Raw genomic sequence first — 26,745 nt, 5'->3', positions numbered from 1 at the left:
CATTGGATTATACTGGGCACATTTTTCTGAACGTTAACCTACATTAAATAATTTTTTGGCTACTTGGGGCAGAAACAAGTAGTGAACACAACACTGACTCATCATCAGCTTTTAAGCTGATATGTTGAACTTGTTAGCAAACAGTCGCTTATTTCCACATCCAGCAGTTACAGAGCAACATTATCATTCATGTGGGGTCGTGTTTCTGTCCATCTGGTGAATGTAAGTCCAATATTCACTCTCTTTTAGCTCTGTTTTTGCTCTCTACCAACTCCTGAGGGAAATATCTGGCTCTTTAGCTGCTAAATGCTCCACTATGTTCACCAGCTAGTCTACAGCTAACTGTGTCTGTTTGCTGTTTGGTGCTGAGCAGGTAGTGTACAGCGGCTTTTTACAGCTGCTATGAGAGCACTGAGAGTGAACCAGAACAGTAAAGTTGCAGCCGGACAGATAAACAATGAGCTGAAACTCACTATAAAGCTCTGTAAAGCCGAGAGGAGCTGCAGAGTCACTACCAACACATTACACACTGTGATTTCATATATTGTTATTATGGAAAATATCGACTATAGCCGCATTAAAGACAGAGTTCTTAGGTAGAGTGTTTGTAACAGAAACTGGGCCCATAATTAACAGACAGATATGATTAATATACAATTAGTGAGTCACAGTCAAAGTTGTTCACTGACTGTTAAATGCTGGTAAACTAACTGTGAATATTAATATTCATTACCATTCACCTGGCCTCTCTCTCTCTGTTACTACTCCATACCATGAGTGCTCTGTGTGGTTCTGTAGTGTACTTGACTTTATTACTGAAGGACCACTTCAGAAAATGCTTAAATAGAACAAAAATACATGTGTTGTGACACCTCTAAGACCCACAAGAATAGTGGCAACACTTATTCTTTTTTTTTAAACCGACATAAAAAAAAAAGGGATTGTTGCAGAGACCCAGGATCATCTCTGTTCAGCAGCTTGTGTGAATCACTCATTTAGCTCATGAATGATCATTGTTCTTAGATTCACTGACTGACTTCATGTAAACAATAACCGACTCTCCGCATTACTCACGGCCACCCGCAGAGCTGCTCTTTTCTTCAGACACAAAAACTGTCTCGTTTCAGTCGTAAATGTGAAAATGAACAAGTGATCAATGCTTTCCTTTACTGTACAATGAGTCCATTTGTGACTTTGTTTGACATTATGGTTTACACTGTAAGAAGTGTAGGAAGTTTGCCTGAAGTAGAGAAGGAATCGAAAGTTTGACAAAAAGGTTTCATCTTACTGTCATTTCCATCCAACCAGCCGTCAACCTGCAGGTTCAGTGTTAAAATCCACATCATAAAAGGAGACTGAGTGAGTCTCGTTTGCCTAATTGATCGTTATGATTAGAGAGTTGAATGAAGAGGCAGAGAAAGGCAAAGATGTGATCTGAAGACTCCCAGTAGACAGCCGCTTAACTCCATCAGAATTAGATTAAATATTGTTAAGTTATTGTCTGCTAATGATTCTCCACTCTGCAAAAAACTCTCATTCAACTTGCCTCCATAACAATTAGTGCCAAGGACAGTGCGCCATATATATCCACAAAGCCATAATCTTGTATAATAGCCTCATCGTCACAAAATCTTTCCCAACTGTCTGACTCTCCCTCAGCATCTTCATTTAATGTAATTGGCTGATTTTGCTGTTCATAAACCTTGTGGCACAATTAAGCACAGTAGGGGACAGGGCAGATGAATCTTTAATGACTCATTTAGTGTTTTTTACTCTCCATCTCCTCAAACTCCTGGCAAAAAAAAGGAGCAAAGAGAAAGAAAGAAAATACACCTGAATAAGCTTGAATTTAAATACTTTTTTTTCTGGATATAATCTGGTTGAATTACAGCAGATATTTCTGTTCACATTCACTCCAAACAGCTAAAATAAGCAAATGTGTGATATATTTTTATATCAGTCTATTTCTATTCTCATTTTTATGTCTTTAAAAATAAATAAGGCTCTTAAATATTTATCAAGTGAGGACATTAGCCGGCTGGATCTCCAGACTGAACTAGGGTGTGATATCCAGCTTTACTGAAAACGGGAAAATTTACTTTTACTTTAAAAAGGTGAAGGTTGAGTATTAATCGGTCATTCTGTCAGTTTTTATTAGGAACACCTGCGCAATCTAATGCAACAGCTCTGAAATTAATTTGACTTTTATGAAGCTTTTACATTTTCAGTTCTTGTTGTCAGAAAGGTGATAATTCGACTTTTTGTCTTGTGTTTATCTTCTGATTTCTGAAAGCAGGACTCGAAGCTGCTGTTTTTTACTCTTTGGGAACTTTATATGAATGAAACTCATCCACAAACAGAGCAGAACATGCTAATAATGATCACATCTCATGAACAGCTGACATTCATCAGCCTGAAACGAGCAGTTAAGAGAGTTTAGGAGTTTCTTATTTTCCTCTTATTGCTTTAACAAATATAAGAGAAAATAAGAGTTCAGAAAATCAGCAAAATCTGCCATGAACTCAACAAACAATATAAAAAATAGATATTAGACGGCAAGAGATACTGATGATGAGATAATTGATCCAACAGCTCTCTGTCAGAAACTAACACGTTAAAGTGTCTCCACGGAGACAGATGACATTGTGTACACACACATACGTCGCCTCACTTCATCGGTTTCTTCCTCCCCATCTGTTAAGTAATTGGAGGTATAAAAACATTATTTAACACAGCGTGACAACTGGCTGCCGCTGAGCTCTTCTACTCCGATGATTCGACTCAGGAAGTTTCAGTTTATGTGCCATTGAGGCTCCTGCATATAAACAAAGTCTCTGAATTTAAAGGTTCTTTCCACGTTAATAAAACAAATTAGCAGAGAAGGGATTTCTATCTGTGCACGGAGAAGAGAAATAGTCTATAGGGGGTCAAAACTCCAGCAATGACTTTCACCAAGAGAAACGGTTTCCCTGCTGTATTTTACACGTTCAAGTTCAATTCATTATCCAAAAAAAAGGGAAATTGATTTGGTTGGAGGTTACAGTCTGTGACATGAAATGTACTGCATTATGGAGACAAACAGAGCTTGCAGCAGCAGATGGTGAAAGGACAGAATGAGTAAAGTCACTTTACAAATTACGATGGCTAAATAATGACCAATACACATGACATAACCACAATCTTACCTCATCAAATTAAGTTATAAATGCCTAAAAATCCTTAAAAAGAACCAGAAGTAACCAGAAGTGTGTATGATTGGACTTGAGAACTGTTTCAGATATAAGCACTAAAACCCTAAAAGCTAATTTTGTTTAGAAATAAAAAGTAATTTTGAGTCTTTACAATATGACAGAGAACAGAGATACAGTAGAGACGTGTTCTGATTTTTTTTATGTCAAATATCATGTCAGAATTTATTGAGTGACTCACAGAAGGTAAACATATGATCTGCAGGCTGTGGTACTTGAAATTTAACTATTATTTTATCCCAGTGAGAGAATTTGTAAAAATGCCAACTCATCACAGGTTTCAGCGTAGACAGTTTCAACTTAAATCTTCTCATATTAGCACCTTCTTGGGACTAAATCTGAAGACTTGAGACCTGATGTGAATCCACTGTGTGTCTACTGCAGGATATTGAGGAAGCGATTGACATGTGACCCCCCAGTTTCCACTGCATTCGCTGCAGAGTTATGACTGACAAACAACAGTTCAGGCTCTAACACTGGACCTTCATTGACTCTCTATCGCCTTGGCAACTAAAGATAAGAGGGACTGATGGCGGGATGTGGAGAGCATTAAAGACAACCAGCTGTGCCGCTCTCCTAGAACATTTGTATCACAAGGTGATGAAAGAGGAACCCGCGGTGTTCGGGGTAGTTAGTAAGATTTACAAGCGATGGTAAGAGGGTAGCACGCCGGGTGGTGTGTGTGTATATGTGTGTGTCTGCAGCAGATGTTATGGGAGGTATTCTGGCTACGTCATCTAACACTGTCTCCATCCTCATCTAATTCCTGCCAGCAGGACAATAACAACAAAGGCAAGAAACATAAAAAATGTAAGTAATTGATGCATGAGATCAGAGACTCTCCCTTTTTACTGTATAGCACATTATATTATCCCCCACTATCTTATTAGAGTGTTCAAATTTTGAGTGTACTAATCCATCCACGCTCAAAAATTCCAACATGGACCTAAAAGAGTAGCGTCCATGAACGATATATCATTTATATTACCAATGTGAAGTATGTGTGTTTGTAGTTTGAATAACTTGAGGAGTGAAGTTGGGTTAGAAATCATAATTCTAAATAATTTATGAGTAAAGTATTTCTAACTAGGGCTAAGAATGAATGTTAACTGTGAAGATTCCCAGTCATCCCAGTCATGATATATCCAAAATCCAAAAAGTGTTGATTCAAGAACAACAAGTCCAGTTGCTCTTGACTCAACAAAAAATTAATGTTATTATTTTTACTGAGTAATCTGTTATTTTTTCAGTTAATCAATAGTCTATAAATCGTGAAAATAGTGAAAAAATGTTTCCCAGAGCAAAAGATCATGTCTTAAAATGTCTTAAAATGTCCTGCTTTGTTCAACCTGCGGTTCAATACCCAAATGTGTTCAAATTACAATGATATTAAAAAAACAGGAAAAAAATCCTCACATTTAAGAAGCTGGAAGTGGAGAATATTTGGCATTTTTTCCTTGATGAATGTCTTAAAGGATAAATCAATTATGAAACTTGTTGTTAATTAACTTTTTGTTGTTATTTTATTACTCATTTCAGCACGACCTCTGGCAAACTGTAAAACTTTAAGCTACTAAATATGGATAAAACACAGTAAATCCTGAGTGTTTAATACACAGAAGTAAAATATGTCTCTTGCTGTCTAGAATAGTTTCCCTGGAGACTGTGAGTGTTTTTCATTGTGTGAAACCCTGAACGCCTGTTCGGAGGTGCTACACAGTGTGGATCTGCTCCAATCACACCATCGTTACTCCGGCCATGAAACAGAGAGAAAACATGCTGAAGTGTTTGAGTAGTGTGTCACAGTGGTTTTGTTTCCAACAAGCAGTACATCTGTAAACATATATGACCCGAGTCTGCAGATATCTACAGAATTATAATAATAAAGCTGCAGCAGATAACTCGACATGTTTAGATGTAAATATTTCTGTACCTGTAGCCGGTTGTTCTCCAGGGTTTTCTCCAGCTCCAGCTTGGCAGCGGCTGACTCCTGTTGGTGGGTTTGTCTCAGGTGCTCGATGGCTGACGCGTGGATGTGGTTCAACTCTGATCGCAGAGAGGCTGACGGGGGAAAAAACGTAATGTAGGAAAAGAAAATAACGTTAAAGGAGAACGCAAGTCACACATGAGTAAAACGTGTCTTCAAGTTTCAGATTCTTCTTGCGAGATAGTGCTCATGTGATGCGAAAGGAATTTTTTTACTACAAAATAAATAAATAAAGTCTTTTTTTTTTTACTTTGCACATAAAGAGGAGTGCCTCCGCTGCTTTTACCCAAGTGGCCTTTAATCCTCACTCCAATGAGCACCTTTTATTTCAGTCTAATGGTTTAGAGAAGCATAAAGAGGGAACACACACTGCTAGCCCCTCTCCACTTGAATATAAGACCCATTTAAAACGTCAGAATAAAGAAATACAGCAGCCGAAGCTCAGACTATTTCTAACTGACCGCTGCAGATCTCACATTATGAACAGCTACAATAATATACAATACACAGTATATATATATATATATATATATATATATACATTAGGGATGTGCAGAGAGCCCAGTATTTGTATTTTTGTATTTGTATCTGTATTTGTTGAGGCAGCAAAATTATCTGTATTTGTACTCAAATAAAAGTGGAAAGAGGCTTAAAAATCCTGTTTTTGTTTTTATTACGCTGTTAATTTTAGAAAATTAAAGTGTTACAATAAGTGTTCATGAATAAACTACCTTATGAAGGAGGTCCCCACACCGGGTCTCTAACTGGAGTCTCCCTGATCATACGACGACGACTGCGCTGACTACTGAGATAAAACTTTACTCATCGACTCATTGCAGACAGACCTCTACCTATTTATACACCCATAACACAGAGACAGCACGCCGTGTAACGTACTAGAATTTCAAAGGTGATTATTGCTTTGCACTTTTCATTTATTGCCTATTTTTTACAGCCTAACTTTGTGGAAAGGAGAAGAGGAACAACAGGTTATGGAGAGTCTCTTGAGAGCACTTCACATGTGTCAGTAGTTCAGCTTTATCTCTGGGGAACATCCCCAACTACAGGACTGATGTCCAAATTAGGAAATGTGCGTCATGTAGCAGGTGGATGTGACTCCCCTTGTTGAGACCTGCTGATAGACGTCACAGCGGAGCAGAGGAGAGACACTGAGATAGTGATGTAACCGACCTACACGCTGGTATTTGACATGTTTTGGGTTTTTTCCCCGAAAACAAATCATTTTTAAAATATTTGTATAAAACAAATATTCGTATAAAACCACTATTTGTGCTTTGCTGAATAATGTATTTGTACTCTGGCACACCCCTAATATATATATATATATATATATATATATATATATATATATATATATATATATATATATATATATATGTGTAACGCTCCCACTTGAGCACACGTGTACTGAATAGATTCACATGCAGGATGTCAGGATGTGGGAAGTGAGAGATAGATGGAAGCAGCTCTCTGGAGTCAGGACCGTGTCATGAAGGTTAATGGAGGAACATTTATCACAACACAGTACTGGTGAGTTTGCACTAAAAACTGGTTAAGATTGTGTTCTTCCTGCACTTCCCAGTTGTGTTGGTCTACTGTATCTTAGATTTCTACTGACATTCTCTACTCATTTTACTTCACAAACCCTCCTTATACCAGATAATATGTAAAAATACAAACTTCTCTTTTTAATATTTTCATATTGTCATATTTCTACATTGATGTAAAAGAGAGAGCAGTAATAGTGTAATTTGTCTCTGCAGAAACACAAAAAGAACATCATACTGTGCTGTAGAAGCAAATGTTGGAGAGACTGTAAATCCAAATGTAAAATTATAGGCAATTATATAAAGAGATGACTGTAAATCCCTCATTATTACAGAGGGACATGGCTTCCACTGTGGCCCTGATGTCAAATGTTCTGTTCATTTTTTATTATTGATGTTGCTTACGGCTTAAAAATGCAATGATTGTAATTTTCTGTATGGCAGAAATTCTATGATTAGTTGACAGTCAGTGTGTAGGGACGAGGAATAAATACATGTGAAAGCTTTAAGCAGTTGTTATTAGATTGTTTTGGGCCACTGTGAAGCAGCTTAACAACCTGCAACAACAACAACACTGACATATTATCACCGTGTAAAGTCATTATGGTGAACGTGTTAGCAAACAATCACCTAATTACACATTCACACATACAGAAATGGAGTAACATTAGTATTCATTTGCCCTCCTGAGGGGAATATTTGGCTTTTGAGCCACTAAATGTTCCACTATGTTCACCAGCTAGTCGCTAACTTCATCTAGCTGCTGTTTGGTGCTGGACAGGTCGTGTACAGAGGGTTTATCATTGAAAACAGCTGCCTGATACTGCTGGAAACGAGGAAGATGAGAGCAATGAGACTGAACCAAACAGTAAAACCACAACAATGAGCTGAAAGATGCTAAAATAAGATGCTAGGTACAACACTCCACAGAGCTGAAGAGAACTGCAGCGTCAGATGATGATTCACTACGTGCACGTCGGTATGAAGGACCCCTCTGACATTACATGTAGTCACTATTATTAATATAAAATACTGACTATTGCAGCTTTAATCCGTCATATGTCACAATATCGTCAGTCTGTCTGTAATATGTGAATCTGAAATTTGACATCAACGTCAGTAAACAACGGAGATCCCGTTCCTACACACACACACACAGTTTGATCCAATCATATTTTCAAGCAATTTATTAAATAAAGTTGGACTTTTATGAGGAAAACAAAAGTTTAAAATTACACTAACTTATGGTTTTAGTTAGAAATCCCCCGTTATGCAAAGAGAAGTAAGGTGGAATAGCATTACTGACTGAATGATAAGGATGAGACACTGTGATGTAAAACTTTAGATAAAACTGTTTTTAAATTCCAACTACATTTGGACAGAAAAACACGTACTTATGGATCTTAAATTAACATTCTTTTATCACTTTTATAAGACTCTTTACTTCATTAAACGATGTGTTTTAGTGTTAGTTGCAATCTGTGACCAAAAACCCTCAAATCAGTGCATTCATAAGACATTTAGTTGTAAAATAAAAAGTGTCATGTGAGGGTGAATTTTATTTTATGCATGCACCCACACACACACACACACACACACACACACGAACACACTCTGAGAGCTTACCCAGCATGGCTTTGCCCTCGTCCTCCAGCTCAAAGCGGAGCGTTTGCAGCTCTTGTTCTGACTGCTGTTTGAGTGTCTCGATGCTATGACGGTGAGCCTCTCTGAGAGACTGCAGCTCCGCATGGTGATGGTGGCGGAGACGCTCCTCCAAGTCCTGATGGAGAGATGAGGTGGGGAAAGGATGGCGGGGGGGGGGAATAGAGGGGGAGGAAGAGGGGGGGTGAGAGAGGATGACAGAAAGGAACAAAGAGAGGGCAGGAAAACAGCGAGTGGGAGGGCCGGAGGGAGAGAGTGTGAGGGAAATGGAGGAGGAAACGGGGCAGAGAAGAGGGAGAGGGAAAGGTGAATATGATGATGAAGAGTTTAAGAAAGTGAACAGCGTAGGAGGAGATGAGGGAGTGGGAGGAAAAGGTAAGAGGAGAAATGGAAGAAGTGAGGTGGAGAGAGATAAGGACATACTTAAGTAACATTTAAAATCCTCCAGAAGGAAAATGTGACTCCCAAAGTTCTCTTCTTCTGTGAATGTGACTTTTGCTTTGAACTCATGCTAAATAAGTGTTTTTAAAGTTTGCTTAAAACATCGAAATGTAGAATATTCATCTCATTATATTTGCATTAAATAGATTTGCTGGCGTTTTATGATGGCTGTATAAAAATGAGACCACTGCAGTGAAATTCAAATTATTCTCTGAACCATATTTTCTGAAACTGAAGGCACACAACCCCCGTCTTCTACAAATTACAGACAAACCAAAAGCAAATAAGTTTTGAAGGAAAACATTATGCAAGGTGGATAATGGATATGATAACAACATCATGAGGAAACAGAGTGTTGACAGATATTTTTGATGTGTTTTCCAACAAAAGGAGAGATGATGTTCTTAGTTTATCCAAAGCAAAACATCTCTGAATGAAAATGTCAAAAGTGACTTGATGCGCAAGACGCTACATCATCATTAAGATTGAAGTGAAGTCACAGATTCATGGATGTGAACGTTGGCGTCTTCACTTGTCTGTAAACACAGAGTCCACAGACTTCACATAACAAGACCTACAACTGCTGAATAAAACATGTCTCCACTGTTGTTTTATTAATTACATTGTGTCCAGTTAGTTTCATCCAGCTGTTGTTGATCACAGCTTCATAACAATAATTTAACAAACAGAACAAGATATTAGAATATTAGCCAAGAGAACTGACAAACACTTCTATACACAGTATTATCATCAGGCATTAGTACTGCTGACTGGAGAGCTGCCATGAAACACACACACACACACACACACACACACACACACACACACACACACACACACACACACACACACACACACACACACAGTTTACTCTGGCAGAAAAAGCTGTTGATGCTGTGTGAGGATCCACAGTTTGTGTGTGTGTGTAACAGTGGATTTATGGGAAATGGTTGGTTTTGCTTCTTTAGAAACACGATAACTCACTGATGTTGCTGTAAACTCGGTTTCAATTGAACAGACATTGTTTGTGTCTAAACGTCTGTTAAGCTCATCAGTCTTACAAACATGGCCTTCTGTTCGCCTGTTGGCAGAGAAATAATGATCAAAATGACAGACGACCACAACTAACTATTTTAACTATTTTACTACCAATGTAACGGCCAAGCGGCAACGTCCAGGGCTGAAAAATGAAGCCAAAAACTGCAGTTCCTTGAACGACCACTAGAGGCTCCAAAAGCGAGTCAATCCCCATAGACCCCCATGTTAAAATGTCCAACTTTACAGCAGAAATAAACATGTTTACAGCCTGGTACAAACAACGGTTTTGGTCTCTGTAGCTAATTTCCTCTTTCATGACAACTGTACGGGGGGTGAATTTTTTTTCACCCGTTTAAATTTTATTAAGTCGTAAAGTTATGCATAATGAAGGACATGGCTGCTTTGAGTGACAGGTCCGCCAGCCGCTAGGTGGCTTGTTTCAGCCATTCGGCCCGCCTCTTTGCCCATTTTTGATTGGCTGGGAGTTAGGCAGCGTCACACACTGCCAAGATGGCGACGGCCGGAGCGGCTCCCTTTGAGCTTCAAAACCGCTCTTCAGAAACCAACAGGTGACGTCACGGTAACTACGTCCATATTTTTATACAGTTTATGGTCATGGCAGAGAAACAGATGATAATAATCCAGGTTCCTCTGAGATATATTATTTTAGTTAAATCTGAGAGTTTTGTGGCTGAAATTGTTGTAAATTTAAGTTGTTTACTTTTGGTTCTCCTTGCATATCTATATCCACACCTGCCAATCAGATCAGGTGTGTTTGCTCCCAAGATACATCTTTCATTTGCAGGAAATATTCAAACTGTCTTTGTTTATCTTTAAAAATCCTGACAGACAACACTCATAACAATATCCTGTTTCATTATTATAATTGTAAAAACAGTCGTTTCACCTGATTACCATATTTTGTAATTAGCTGGTTCCCCTACAGGTCTACATAAAAAACACTGGAATTTAAATATGTCAATAACAAAAAAATATCTTTAAAAAACAATTTCATGCTGCGCTGTGCACATTTTATTAACGAGTTATCACCTTGTGACTTTATATTGTACCATAAATGATATATATGTTTTTATAACCTGCTATAATATTTTCAATAATGGGATTCAGTTCAGTGGAGGCTACTATCAGGTAATATCTGCCTTTGCGGAGTTATATGTAAAATGAAGAGAATGTTTACTATCGACGGGAGAATCGCTGCTGTTTCTGATGGGTTCAAATCTCATTTTCATTATTACACAAAGCCTGAAAAACAAACAAGAAAACTGATGTTCACACTGAGTTTAACTGATTTTCTTTCGTCAGTAAAATATGAAGATGCCATTTTTGCTATTTATAACTATCAACACAGTACGTGGAAAATGATATTCATAGAAGGTTGACAGCAACATCTGTGGCATTTTAATTTGCCAATATGTAATGCCTTTGGGAGATGATTCATAAAAAAAAAAGGAGCAGTGAACATTCAAATGAACCTCGAGTTCGGCTGTAAAACGCTGCCTGATTGCAGTCTCAGATTTCCAGTGTTTGAAAGAGCACCCATGCTGTTTTTATGGTAACACTTAAGACAAAAGTGTTACAGTTTATTAAAGACAAGATCATTGTGAGCGGGTGTATTTAGTTCATTAAATACAGTTATGTTAATACCAAATATTGCAACAAGCCTCTTCTCTCCTCTCTCCATCCTGTCAAAAAGCAGCTGAATATTTTGCATCACTTTGCCTGTTGTTAGTCTGCTAATCACTGATTCTCCTTCTCATTTCAGAGCCTGATATTCCCTCCCTGTCCTGCAATAGTCTCCTGTGTTTCACACCATTCAGATCCAACCTCCACACCCACCTGTGCACCTGCTCCCAAAGCCTTAATCAGCTCCCTGTGCACGTACCGAGCAGTGAGTCCCTTAAAGTCCCACCGACGGCCGCTAGCAGCTAGCCTCAACTTCTCTCTAGAAATACTGAGTCAATCATTGTTTTCAACATTCATTCTGGTCTCAATCTCTAAATTCAGACCCTCTAATAAGTGTGCTGGTGGTCATTTTGGAAATTGTAGCTCCGTTAATAAGATTTGAAGACTTATAGTAGCTTTGATGTCTGCTGTGTGGGTGTTGATTGACAGCTGTGATTGACAGTTGGCTCCGGGACTCACACAGAGTCAGACTGTTGTCGCAATATTTCACTAAGTTTAATGTTACTTGATTACGATACCTGCCCTGTTAGCACAGTTTAGTGTTTCCAGAGTGTGAAAAGCAACATCCTGTCTGTCTCTGGGTCGGGTTAGGGGTTAGGGTTAGGGTTAAGGTTAGGGTTAGGGTTAGGGTTAAGGTTAGAGTTAGGGTTAGGGTCAGGGTCAGGGTCAGGGTCAGGGTTAGGGTTAGGTTTAGGATTAGGGTTAGGGTTAGGATTAGGGTTAGGGGTTAGGGTTAGGATTAGGGTTAGGATTAGGGTTAGGGGTTAGGGTTAGGGTTAGGGTACCTGCTTCTCTCAGCCCATTATACACTCAGTGATCTTTCTGCTGCTTTTATTTACTTTGTAAGCACATCTCTGTATTCAAGTCAAATACATTTTATTTGGTATAGCCCAACATCAAAAATCACAAATTTGCCTCAGGGAGGCTTTACAATCTGTACAACATCCTCTGTTGTTAGACCCTCGATTCCAATAAGGAGAAACTTCCCCCAAAAAACCCTTTAATGGGGAAAAAAGTGCAAGAAACCTCAGGAAGAGCAACAGAGGAAGGATCCCTCTGGACAGACATGCAATAGCTGTTTCCTGTTCAGGCATTACTTTTGTTTGCAGCACATCTTGTTGCTTTCATTGTTGCTTTAAATGATCATACGTGTGTTGAACCTGTTTCTGAAGTTATAATAAGTTAATGAATTTGCTTTACAATTTTGCGATATGTTCGTAGCTGTGAAATACACTACTCTGATGCTGTATGAGTCAAGAGCTTCAGTCCAAACCATAAACCACCACGTTACCTGTTAACAGGTAATTATCACAATTATATAGAAATATATACTGATGCTTAAAAGCGTTCAAAGCGCCACAAGAGCTTTTCTGGCTTGAGATGATTTTTAGTTTTGACAGCTGAAATGTGTTTCTGGTTGCTCACTGAGCAGGTAAAACAAGCACGTAGATGTGTTGAAACTACAGCAGCAGGTTTTGTCACAGTGTTTTAAAAAGCCACTAATCTCTTATTTATTGCTATTGACCAATGGTCCTTTAGTGCTGTGGGTCAGTAAAATCCATAACTTTTATCCCTTTAATTAAAGGCGGCACATTAATTACTCTAATCACTGTGAATCCTATAATTACAAATTGACCGAGATATTGTTTCACCCTCCTCCTCCTCCTCCTCCTCCTCTTCCTCTCGGTGCTGTTTGTGCTTCTGCCTGCTTGTTCAATCTTCATTCCATTACTGAACAGTCGATGTGTATTACTTAGCTGGCGGGTGAAGTAAAAGCGGGTGATATACTGATGAACAAGAAGGAGAGAGATGGAGGGATAAACACACAAAGACGTGAACTCAGACTCCGGCCCTCAGGTTTCTCTGACAGACTTGATCCAGCTGCTTCAGCGCAGGTCTTAATCCCGACCCCCCCGAGGACAACTTAAAGACCCCAGTCGGAGGAACTGAGGCATTTAATAAAAGGATGCAGCTTCAAAGTGTGTCTGATATGTATTCAGGTGATAGACTGTCAAGTGATTTAAAACCCAAGGGCAGAATCTTAATGCTTAAACTAACCTGCAGCCGACACAGGGACTTTAAAACATGTGTAATGTGTCTCTGCGTCTGGTCTGAGTCAGCACTCACAGCTGCTGCTGCTGCTGCACTGTGATGATCTTCAGTTTATTCAAAGCTTTCTTGGGCAGAGAGAGAGTAGAGATAAAGGCATATATAACCTTTTCAGTTTCTGACATGATCCCAGAGATGATATTTTTTAATGTGGGCTTTAAAATTCAGATCAGATCAGAAGCAAACAGGAAGGAGAGCTGAGCAGGGCTTCAGTACATAATGCAGATATATGAGTCACCTCCAACAGAGACAAAGATTCACACACATGTCTGTAAGTGAAAATGAAAACCATAGATACCTTAATTAATCATTTAAATCTTTCAATAAAGCATCAGAATTTAATTAGTTTTATTTTGTTAACTGACCTGAGCTCTGAGATCTTCCAAAAGATTCCAAGTGAGACCATCTGGAATATAATGATGACTTTTTTAAATTAAATAAAGATAAGAAAATGAAATAAAATTATTTTAAAAAGACTGAAAAAAGTCATTCTGATGCCTTTCTTCCTTTTTTCTACCAGCGACCTTTTTTCACCTTTTAATTCCATTTTACTCGTACTTTACTTACAGTTAATTACCTTTTACAAACACTTGTTGTGACGGTTTAGGGTCGTGCTCTCCAGCCTTTTAAAGCTTTGACCCCTTAAAATGAAGAAATGTTTATTTGCAACCCGTCGTCTCACCTTGCATACGTCAGCGAGTCGTTAGTGGCTCCAGAAGACAGAATATTTCCCTCCTCAGACACATTTTAATATTTTTTTATAGACCTGAAGAGATAAAACGATCCAGTATTTCCCCCCAAAGACAAATATTAGATGATAGTCAGAAAAATAAAATATGTTTTTGTGAATCAGAACTATGCTATCCTTATTGTTTTACTCTGTTATTCCTTAAATTGAAGCTAAAGTATATCTAGTTGTGACTCTTCCTCACAGGCTGCATTTGTGACCAGATTTTTATATTCTCCTTATTAAATCTGAATAATATTTAGAGCTCTGAGGTGGTAAAATATTCTACTCATTGATAATAAAAGAGCAATAAAAATATGATTTTGTGTAGCAGAAATATGTTTTTTTTCTGCTTCTATATCCTGATAATCCTCTCATGACCCCTCAGATATATCTAGTGGGGTCATTATTCCGATTAAAGTACGGCTTAATACGACGCAAATGTAGAAAATCCCCCCCCCATACAGACAGATTTGTGTTTTACCTAATAAACTGCATCTTTTTACTTGTACATTTGTACATAAATTCTTGTTAATACAGACTCAGAGAACGTCTGAGTCTGAGAAACGAGGTAAGTAAGACAGAAGATGATAATCACATGTCACTTGCTCCGTGAACACTCGCTGCTTCTATTTGCAGCTTTCTGTAGCGGGAAGTCGGGGAGCTAAATTAGGTTATGTGAATGTGTGTGTGTGAATGTAAATGTGTGTGTGTGTGTGTGTGTGTAGCCTGGATTTGTAACAACTTTATTACTCCCTGGATATAACTGTCTGCGAAGTGTGAACAGATAACGCCGGAGAAATTTGAATGTACCTCTCATCTACCCCCCGAACACACACACACACACACACACACACACACACACATCATCCCTCTAATGCTTCCACTCTGGATAATTGAGTTTTCCTTCCCTGCACTGCTGACAGAAATATAAACACCCTGCCACCATGAAAGCCTCTCTGTGAAGCTTTTAACACTTCCTGTTTCTGCTGCTTATTAACTAAGACGGCGACGGTAGAAACAATACTTGGATTACTTGGTCAGCTCTGTGTTAATGTTAACTACTGGATCAACTGTGTGTGTTTCTGCAATAAGAGGAGGAGGAGGAGGAGGAGGAGGAGGGACATGTTTTTAGTTTGGTTTAAAATAATGAAGACTTCCGATTTCATAAGTGTTGTGTGACTCAGAGGTGATATTTTTTCTCCACTCACACTCACAGAGTTGCCAAAAAACACATGATAAGGACGCAGTTTCCTGACCTCTATTCTGCCTAAAGCATTAATACAATTACAGCTACCAAGACCAAGAAGGGATTTGGAATTATGATGTATAGCCAATCCAAATCGACCTTGACTGTGAAATGGAAGGATTAGCGTTGAAGAACATTTTCTTGGCACCTTGAGGATATTGTGTGTGTATGTTGTGTTGCATATTTTGATATCATAAAGAGGAAACACAGAGCTTGTCAGTGCACACCTGCTTGATATAGAAGCTGCTGTCAGTGAGAGTGAGTAACGATGGCGATGACTCACCGCCGCTCTAACCTTGACGAGACTCTACGGGATTAAAATGTCACGGATGGCTTCTCCCGAGGAGCTTCAGCTCAGAGTTCACAAAGCTCCTTAAAAATGTAAACATTATTTTCATGTAATTAGAAGATTCGTCAGTTGTCAGGGATGCAAATCTTTATGGTCTCATATTTCTACAGTCTGTTTTTGTTAATAATTAAATGTTCCAGGATAAATTCAAGAAACCTTCTTGCACTTCTTGTAAATTTTTATTACAGGTTATTAATTATTTTCTTCTCAGTGTGCTGCCTGCTTAACAACCGCTATTTGTATCCCGTCTAAGAACAGTAAGAAAAATACAACCACACACACATTGACCCTAAAAATACGTTTCTTTCCTTCATTAATTTCTCAGCTGTTAGTTCTGAGAGGCTAAAAAGTTAAAGACGGTCACGTAGGTTAATTGAAATGAGCCTTTTTCTCAATAAATCCTGCTCTTCCTAGTTTTCATTATGTAGCAAGACACAGGTTCATATTTTTAATTATGATCAGTTCAGTTGATAATCACACAAAACATTCATTTTTTTTCCATCTAGCCACATTATTTCTAGTTATACTGGTTATTCCTTTCACTGAACTGGCGTCTGTGGAAGGAATCACTATGCGACAGGCGTCTTCTGGATCCAGTCGCATTAAACATTAAGTGATGAACAATCTGAAAATCTACTTTCTACCGGCAAGTTTTATTAAAGGGGTTGAAACTGAACCTCGTCTTGCAGAGAGTTAGATGAGAAGATTGATACGCCTCTAAATTTCATGTCAAGAACTAGCGTGAACACGCTCGTATGATGGTCAGACAGTAATTGTTGGGCCTTGAAGTTCTCTATTTATCAAGGTGTGTAAAGCTGCTCTTCTTGTGAGATGCCGTAAATGTCTGACAAATCAGTTTACTGCTGGCTGTAGAGTAAACTACTGAGTCTGAGCGATTTATCCGAATGTCCCACCGATCTGACTGTTTAATGTTCAGATTGATCAGTCTATCTGCAGTATTTCTGTCAGGCTTTATCACCTGTGTATTGATGTATGTGTATCGTTGTTGCTGGATACAAACAGAAACGGATCTTAACCTTCATCACTATTAAAGACACTCTGTAGTGTTTTTTGTTTTTGGTGCTGCTGAACAATGTTTTGTTGAGTTGTGGTTTCGTTTGATGCTCTACTGAGACACACACACACACAAAGACACCAGTATACTTATTGATAACACAGTACACATGTATCTGATCGAATACATGTGATCGACCTGGAAAACACGGATGTAAACGATGCAGGTTTCACATTTTGTTAAGAATAACAAAGTAAATTAAACTGTGTTTGTTTGCATGAATTCCACAGTATCTTTAACATCTGCTTTATACATGTACAGTGTGTTTGAGTGTGTGTGTGTGTGTGTGTGTGTGTGTGTGTGTGTGTGTGTGTGTGTGTGTGTGTGTGTGTCGGTTCCCTCCTCCCACCACCCACCCACCCACCTTCAGGTCCCGCTGCCTGGCGTGCTCCAGGTCCTGCATGGCGCAGCATTGAGCCTCCTGCAGACGCTGCTGTCGCCTCTGGTGCTCCGTCTGCAGCTCGTCCAGCTGCATCCTCAGGTGCTCCCTCTCCTGGCTGAACTGGTGCTGCAGCTGCTGCAGCGACGACTGCGACTGGGACAGCTGCATCTCCAGACTCTGCTTCAACAAGGAGATCTAGAACAGGACAAACAAAATCTAGATGTCGGACTAGGAGGACCCTGACTGACATGTACTAGTGAGGAAGACAGTTATAACAAGAGGTGAAGGAAGGTGGTCAATTAGACTTGAACAAACATCATCATATTAAGAAGACAGTAACCTTTTAAAGCCTCCAGCGATAAAGTTTAGTACTTATTGTAAATAAATTGTTTGTAATTGAAGACAGTACATAATAAAGTTGAGTTAACACTAGAATTCACTGTCAGGAAGAAGCAGCAAGATGCACCAAATGAGTCTGTCTGGACAAATTAAGATAATGATTTTTTGGGGGGAAAGTGTAGAAATAATGAAGTTCAACCTTGTACAAGCTGCTTTGGCAAAGCTGCAGTTAACTTGCCAAAAAAGGCAACTGGAATTAATTAAGATAAAGTATAGACGACTACATCCATTATTTGGGTAAAACTATGATGTGCAACCGAAAGGTAAAACAGTTAATGTGTGAAAACCTCTCATGTTGTCACTGAGAGCAAACTGACATTAATTCTTTAATGGACCCTAAATTATTAATGTTTTAACTTTGACATACAGTTGGAATAAGTGCTGATAAATTAATCACTCTTTGGATCAACTTGCACATCATCATACATGGTATTAACACACTGTACAATAAAGAAAAAAGAACAGCTAATGCAGCTCGGTCTCAACAGCAGCGTCCCAAATATGGAAACTGTATTATGACTAAGACACGAGTCACACATGGCATCATATAGTGGGATAGATTTATTAACAGTTAGTCCTAATATCATCATGTTGCTGATATAACTGTAGGATGGTTTATGAAGGATGGTGGGGCTGTTGTAGTCTATTGTTACTGAGACCAGTGTTGCTGTGGGAGACAACTGGGAGCCTTATGAAAGAGATAAAAGTTTAGAGGAATGTGAGCCTTTATAATTTCTTTTCACATTACATGTAGTGATTTTTTCCACTGCGAGAGGTCCGATGCAGGGACACCAAGGCTATAAATACCACTCTCATCCTCTCCTAGGATCCACATCTCACTCATCCACACACTACATACATGACTGTTTGTTTTAGTTTCAAATAAAACAACTAAGTGGCACCTGAACCTGACTCGCTTTGTCGCATTCATTGAGCCGGTTTGTGACAAGTGGGGGCTCGTCCGTCCAGTACTCAGCTTTAAGTGTCTCGCATTGTGATATTTATTGGTGCAACTTTAACTCTCCGTTGACCCTTTTTGAACGTACTGTGACTCAGCTTGACACCAGAAACATACTCTTGTTTCTTTTTCAATCACAGTTTATACAGAGGTGCTAATTTAAGACATAAAGAAGTGGCAACTAACATGACTCCCGTTCATAAAGCCTCAACTTCTCTCTAGAAATACTGAGTCGATCATTGTTTTTAACGAGTCATTCTGGTCTCAATCTCTATATTAAGACCCTTTAATAAGTGTGCTGGTGGTCATTTTGGAAATTGTTGCTCCGTTAATAAGATTTGAAGACGTATAGTAGCTTTGATGTCTGTCATGTGGTTGGCTCAGCTGGCTCCGGGACTCACACTGAGTCGGACTGATGTCACAATATTTCACTAAGTTTAATGTTACTTGATTACGTTTCACCCCGGCACTCCTTATTTGGAACATCCTGGCTCCAAATGGAAAAGATGGCGCCGACTAGAAGCTGCAACTCTGAGCTTCAAACCAACAGGTGACGTCACACCTCGCTACGTCCATCTTTATATACAGTCTGGTTTAGACCATAACATCACTCTCATATTTCATTACTTAACATATCAGTTAAATAACACTTATATTTACCCTGCTGATACTCACATGTGTAGCTTTACTTCTTAAAAACATCCTGTGACGTGTCTCGTCTGAGAGCAAAGAGTTTGATTTTTATCTGCTCACGCATCGAGGCATCAAGGCATCAGAGGCATCAGACGCACTGACATAATAATCTATTAAAATACAGACCATTAAAAAAATCCTCTGCGCCATCATTTGATTCCCAAACAACATTTTTTCTGTCAGTGCGCATCAGTCGAGAGATCGACTGCTGCTCTGATTTGACATTAGAGTAAATAAATATGTTTCAGCTGATTGCGAGGCGTGAAGCAGACACATTAATCACTGAATGTGAGCTGATGGACCACGAGACAAGAGCGAGCACGAAGGCAAACACCAGCTGATGTACAGGCGGCGTGCGGGGGGGGAAATGAATATAAATAAAGCAACTGACAGTGTTTGTCTGTGTGTGTACGATGACCACAGCTAGAGCTTAGTCACGCTGCATTAATATTACCGGAGCCGTCATTAGCGACAGCGGCCCTCGCTCCGGCTCAAATAATGAGAATGTGAATGAGTTTGTGCACCAGTGTGAGGAGGAAATAAGTCAGTCTGGCATCGACAGGAGGTCTTGCAGCGGCGACATGAGGCTTTGAAGGGAGGCAGTTGCTCTTATTGCCCTTCTCATCCTCTCTGTCGCTCCCTGTTGACTTCTTTTACTCCTGGTATCATTCGACTACAAGCTGCAGGCGTCTGGTATCTTATGTTCAGAGAGATAAGCAGCCCAAGTTCATTAAAACTATCTTTAACCTGTAAATGGGGGGAAAACTACACTCATGATCCAGATTTTCTAACTTCTAAAGGCGTCAAAATACACAAAGCACAGTGTCATTTTATTCTTTTTCACATCATGGAGGCAGGCTGGACGACACCCAGGCATTCAGCACACACACACACACACACACACACACACAGTACACATGTAAACACACACTCACTGGCAACAGTCCTACCTGTTCCAGCAGGTCCTCCACTTTCCTCTGCCAGCTCTCCCTGGCGTTGCTCAGTTCCTGCTCCTTGCTTTGTGCCAGCTGAGATAACGCGGAGGCCTTGTCCTCCTCGTGGTCCTCTCTCAGCTCCTCACGTAGCTTCTTACACTCCTGCCTACAACATGACACCACATGACACATATTTGTTTGCATGATTAATGCATTTGAAGCTGCAAACTTTCCAAAAAAAAAGTCCAACAGGAAAAAGAGTGAAGGTCAATGCCTTTATACTCGGGACCAGAGAATGAGTCACATTAGGCTGCTTATATTATCCAAAATAATAAGGTTTCTGGATTTACTGCAAGGCCTGTAGACTCTAATTTAAAAAAAATGTTATTAACTATATATAGCTTATCTTTATTTGGTGTATTTCAGATAATCAACAAGGCTTTCAGTTGTACAGAATTTTCCATTTCCCACTATCTTCTGAGCGCTTTTAAAACAGCTTATTGTCAGTTTTTCTGTATAAAGCTGCTGTAAAACCCCAGAAACACCTTTCTACATCTTTAATATCTTATCAGGAAGCTTCTTCTTTTTTATTTTAGGAGGCAGAATTTGAGACATCCTTCCTTTTGCAAAGTACCGTTGGAAGAGATGCTGTGCACGGTTACTGATAAAAGTATTAATGTGCAAAAGATGTTTTTTTTTTTTTTTTTTGTTAATCTGAAACTGAGTGTTAAACAGGTTCAGTTACAGCAGCATATTTTCCTTCTGGTTAGCTTATCTGCAGTAGGATGTCACATTAAAAGCATTATTTTAGGTTTATTTTGAAAGTACTTGTTTCTTCTCACAATGTTTTCTGCAACTTCATCATATAATAACATAAACTGAATGCTGCTGTTACCTGAATCCATTGGCTACCTGGAAGAAATCAATTAAAAACGTTATGTATGCTTTGGATAATATAAATAAAACATATGTGTTTCTTTTTAGGCAACTTTTATACTCTTATTGTGTATTTATTATGACTCACAAGCACAACAGACAGAACATTGCTGTAAAGGTAAAGCTGCTTCAGAACTCTCATTATCGGCTTTATGGGAACAATAAAGGTCCTTTATCAGACCTCAACACCGCATCTATTGAGCGACCGCCGCTCTTTAACACCGCCGCTAACAGCTCTTTGCATGGCTGTGTGTGTGTGTGTGTGTGTGTGTGTGTGTGTGTGTGTGCAGCCAATGTAATAGCTGTGTGGGAGTTGAAATGGCAGCTGTTAAATGAAGTATCCAGGAAAACACTTTTTTTTTTTCTTGTCATTTTGAGAGCCAGCAAGTGCCAGACTGAAGGCGGAGGGCTCACACACACACACACTCTCACACACACACACACACACACACACACACACACACACACACACACACACACACACAGCCACGCAGTCACACACACCAGACAGTCACGTTCATCATGCAGCACACTTGACACGTGCCATCATTCATGTCCTCGTTCAGTTTAAAACTCACAGTCACAGACATCACTTGTGCTCTCTCTCTCTTTCTCACACACACACACACACACACACACACACACGCACACACACACACACACACACACACACACACACACACACACACACACACACACACACACACACACACAGAGGCCTTGGGCTTCAAAGAGTCTCTGGTCTTCCTAATAAGCGTTGTTCTATAGCATCTGCTGGGCAGCAGAAAGAGAGATGAGGGCAGACGGAGAGCGGATGGATGAGCAGAGAATTGAAGGAACTGTCAAATAGAAGGAATATCCAGATAAAATGTGGGATAATTGGCCTGCGCGATGACATATGTTACGTTCTGAAGCACACATGGTCAGTTCAGGTGTGTATCTGTGTGTGTAATTATGCATACGGACTGAGATAAAGAGTGTACATGTATATGTGTGTCCCTATGCCACAGATAAAAGCCAGTCATTAGTGTCTTCAGTTTATCTGGATTATATAAAATTCATCTAAAATACATGTGAATTTATTGGCCTCAGAATATACACACACACACACACACATATATATATATATATATATATATATATATATATACAGTATATACACTTGCTATCTTTGACATTTATTTTCTGTCTACTTGGGTCAATAACACCAATCAAATGGTTCATTTTAAACTGTGTTGCATGAAGCAGTAAAATAACCTTCCTATCATAGCAGCCTGCAAACACAACACAAGCTACAGACCTCCAACAACAAGCCGCATTCATGTTTCCTTCCTTTCTACTGACAATACTTTAAAATCACTTTGATATTATTTTTGACGGCAGAAAGAGACGACAAACTGTGTTTCAGTTGAACTTTAAAACGTGTTTCACTACGGGTTAAAATAAACTGTTTGCAACTGATCTGACATACCTTATTCATCAATATTCAATACGATTTATTCCAGTACATTACGGTGCGGGATAAGTGCGTATAGATAATGGATGGAGGGATTTTCAGATGTTATCGTCGGCAGGTACGGCTGCATAACAGAGAAACTAGGAAATGATGTAATGATGTCTCTTGAAAGCTTAGAAGTTTGTTCTTTTTTTCCCTTGGCTGTATCCTCCTGGTTAGGAACCTCACTGTGAGTTAGCATAGTGCTAAAGGCAGCACATCATCCCTCACTGGCTTCCCATCCACCTCCTGTACTGTCTGGACCAAGCGGCGACCTCCGGGGCTGTAAAATGAAGCCAATGCGGAAGTGCCAAAAACTGCAGTTCCTTGAATGACCACTTGAGGCTCCAAAAGCGAGTCAATCCCCAAAGACCCCCATGTTAAAATGCCCAACTTTACAGCAGAAATAAACATGTTTACAGCCTGGTACAAACAACGGTTTTGGTCTCTGTAGCTAATTTCCTCTTTCATGACAACTGTACGGGGGGTGAATTTTTTTTATAACTCACCCGTTTAAATTTTATTAAGCCGTAAAGTTCTGCATGATGAAGGACATGGCTGCTTTGAGTGACAGGTCCGCCGGCCGCTAGGTGGCTTGTTTCAGCCATTCGGCCCGCCTCTTTACCCATTTTTGATTGGCTGGGAGTTAGGCGAAGTCACACACTGCCAAGATGGCGACAGCTGGAGCGACTCACTTTGAGCTTCAAAACGGTAACTACGTCCATATTTTTATACAGTCTATGGTCTGGACTGAACCCTGAAGGCTGCATGGACACAAACATGGTTTTAGGTGTATAAACCCATGTTTGTATGTGTCGTTGCTGGATTGAAGCATTAAAATGCTTATCAAAAATACAAATTTAAAATACTTACTAAGTCATAATGTAATACATTATCACAATATACTCAAAAATGTTATGTTATGGACTAAATATTGTTATTGCATTAACTTATCAGCTTTTATTACATTATCTGCAGTTATTACAGCCTGTATTTTCAGTTTCAGTTTAATAAAATTTAAACGGGTGAGTTATAAAAAAATTCACCCCCCGTACAGTTGTCATGAAAGGAGAAATTAGCTACAGAGACAAAAACCATTTCTTTTGTACCAGGCTGTAAACATGTTTATTTCTGCTGTAAAGTTGGGCTTTTTAACATGGAGGTCTATGGGGATTGACTCGCTTTTGGAGCCTCAAGTGGTCATTCAAGGAACTGCAGTTTTTGGCACTTCCTCATTGGATTATTTTTTAGCCCTGGAGGTTGCCGCTTGGTAAATACTGACATGTTCACTACTAGACATACAGTTAAAAAGCAAATCCATAGTCTGACCGGATCAGTGGGTAAAAGACGTCCTTTATATGTTCTACAAGACCTCCTGTGTGACCAGGACAAACTAACATGATACAGTTTGAGCCTTAGTCTGCTGATCCGCTGAACCTCTTCTGTTCATTTGGTAATCCTGAGAGCTCTTTCCATGATTATGCTATCACAGAGAAACCGTCTGTTTCCACTGTGAAACAGGGATTAAAGCCAGCCTCCTTAATTCAGGCGGTTCACACAGTGTACTCACCCCAACCACCAAATGAACAGACGTTCTCCAGAGAATAAAGAGCTCTGCGCAAAAGGACAAAAGAAGGTGAATGAAAGCTAATGAAGAGGACAGAGAGCTGCGTGAGGATCATATTTCTTATTTTTTTGTTATTTCTACAGTAGCCACAAACTTTTAAGAACCACTTTTATTATGACTCTTGAGATTTATTAGTGATTAAACCCAACTGGCCACAGTCAGTTTGTCAGCACAGCAGACAAATAAATGAGAACAGACATTTCTAATCTCTCTTTGAAGCTGCTGTTTCGAGTCATTAATGTCACACTATTGTTTCCATCGCTGCGTGTGATATCATTTCCCTTTGTGTTTGGCTTTTGTCACTTTTTATTTGCTAAAATAGTGGACGGTGTGAGGCTAGAAGCTCTGTTTCCTACTGCTTGAAACAGTTTGTGTACAGCAGGTGAAATTTACATGATTGGTGATGTAGGTCCCTGGTAAAAGGAAGCTTGTCTCCACAAATACTTGGGTTAAAAAAAAAGTCATACTTCTGGGAGGTATAAAAAGATAAAAACTGTCTGGAGAGCAGCTGCTGACAGATTTAGGTTGTGATGAATCTGGAGATAAGAGGAGAAGGAAGCTCAAGGTTCCTAAACTGCTTCCTGGTGTTTTAACATCAATTCTTTCATTATTTCATGCAGGACTTATTGATACATATTGGCTTTCTGTTGCTGTTGTGCCTTTTTAAACTTAGAAAATTGATTATATCAAACACATATGACCTGATCTGTCTTGAATTTCTTGCATTTACCCATTTTCTGTGAATCTAAATGGGTCATTAGTGGCCTCTGTGGGACAGATATGATGATACGGGTAAAGCACTCCGGTATCCAGAAGTGTCGGCTACATTTAAACAAAAGGTGAGGTTGGAGTTTGGATTACAAGAAGTGGAATGAAGTAATAGAAAATAGATCTTTGTCGGCACAAAGATATCTGAGGGCTCAGACAGAGCGCAAAGGCTAAAAACATTAAATAACGTCAAGTGCGACCTTTAAAAAGAGCCGGTTGAGAATGAGCAAGTGCTTGAGAGGAGACTACAGCAGCAGACATCTTGGAATCACCAACATTTAGCTTTCTGTTGCATATGATGAAAGAAAGCAGCTCACAGATGAAATCTTTGTTGGATTTCTGTCACAGTAGAGTTACAGACAGGAAATGGCGTGGAGGAGAGAAGCGTTTGATGGCGTTGCGATCACAGAATATGGTCTGTGTGTGTTAACCCGCTAGGACACAAGACGCTCAGAATCTTTGTTGAATATTACAGTAAAGAGAATCTGTAAAGCAGCACACAGAGAAACTGAGCCTTGTAATTAATCCAGAAACAAGAGAAATATTACACCAGTAAAACTCCAGAAGAGGAGAAATATCAGTCAGAAGATATCGAGTCACCGCGCCTCAGACATTCAGTACATTAGTGAGAATATAACAACTTTATTTTGACAGTAACGGTGGGTTTGACGCGAACAAGAAGTGTTTGTTTTGGCAGTCAGGGGACTAAATTCTCCCATAAATCATTTACGGGTCTTTTCACAAAAACTACAAAAAAGAAGCAGGATATGAGATACTTTCTGAGATGTCTGCTGCCACCCTGAATAACTAGAGGTGACAGCAGTTTCATATGTGTTGCTCACATCTGTGATTTATTCACTTTATTCTTTGGGGGGAAAGTATTTTACACAAGCAGACACGGAACAACATTAGTATTCATTCAGAGTTGTGTGTTTCTGGCCACCCAATCAGCGCATTTTTAGCACCGTTTTGGTCGCCACCAGCAAATATCTGGCTCTTCATAGACTAAATGCTCCGCTGTGTCCACCAGATAGTCGCTAACTGTGTCTGTCTGCTGTTTGGTGCTGAGCAGGTAGCTTACAGTGGCTTTATCAGAGGTTTTATTGGTGAAAACAGCTGCCTGCTGCTGGAAACGAGGTTGATCGGAGCCATAACACTGAACCAAACAGTAAAGTTTGAACAGCTTTCATTAGAACTACTTTCTGTCGATACAAAAATAGTCCCTACAAAAATTGTTGACTGTGTGTTCTGTGGATTATCCAGAGTAACTGGGGCAGTGTTTCTGACAAAAGTGTTTTTTTCTAATATGGGTGAACCAACCCTTTAACTGCTAGCTCAGTTTTTTGGCGGTGTTGCACCCCTTCATTGGTTAGCTGCATAATTAATGACCATATT

At 39.4% G+C, this 26,745-nt stretch overlaps 1 protein-coding gene across 1 annotated transcript in view; it reads right to left on the bottom strand.

Moving 5' to 3' along the window:
* Nucleotides 1-26,745, bottom strand: part of fam184ab (family with sequence similarity 184 member Ab) — a 150,042-nt gene that overhangs the window by 30,819 nt on the left and 92,478 nt on the right. The window contains exons 13-16 of the mRNA XM_042389809.1: nucleotides 20,540-20,690; nucleotides 17,522-17,734; nucleotides 8,430-8,583; nucleotides 5,182-5,309 (exon numbers count right to left, since the gene is read on the bottom strand). Of these exons, the coding sequence (XP_042245743.1) occupies nucleotides 5,182-5,309; nucleotides 8,430-8,583; nucleotides 17,522-17,734; nucleotides 20,540-20,690 (646 nt within the window). The remainder of the gene's footprint in view (nucleotides 1-5,181; nucleotides 5,310-8,429; nucleotides 8,584-17,521; nucleotides 17,735-20,539; nucleotides 20,691-26,745) is intronic.

Source organism: Thunnus maccoyii, chromosome 17, assembly GCF_910596095.1.
Source record: "Thunnus maccoyii chromosome 17, fThuMac1.1, whole genome shotgun sequence".
Classification (NCBI taxonomy): Eukaryota; Metazoa; Chordata; class Actinopteri; order Scombriformes; family Scombridae; genus Thunnus; species Thunnus maccoyii.
The sequence above is the reverse complement of the archived record's forward strand: the minus strand, read 5'-3'. Positions and strand labels throughout refer to the sequence as shown.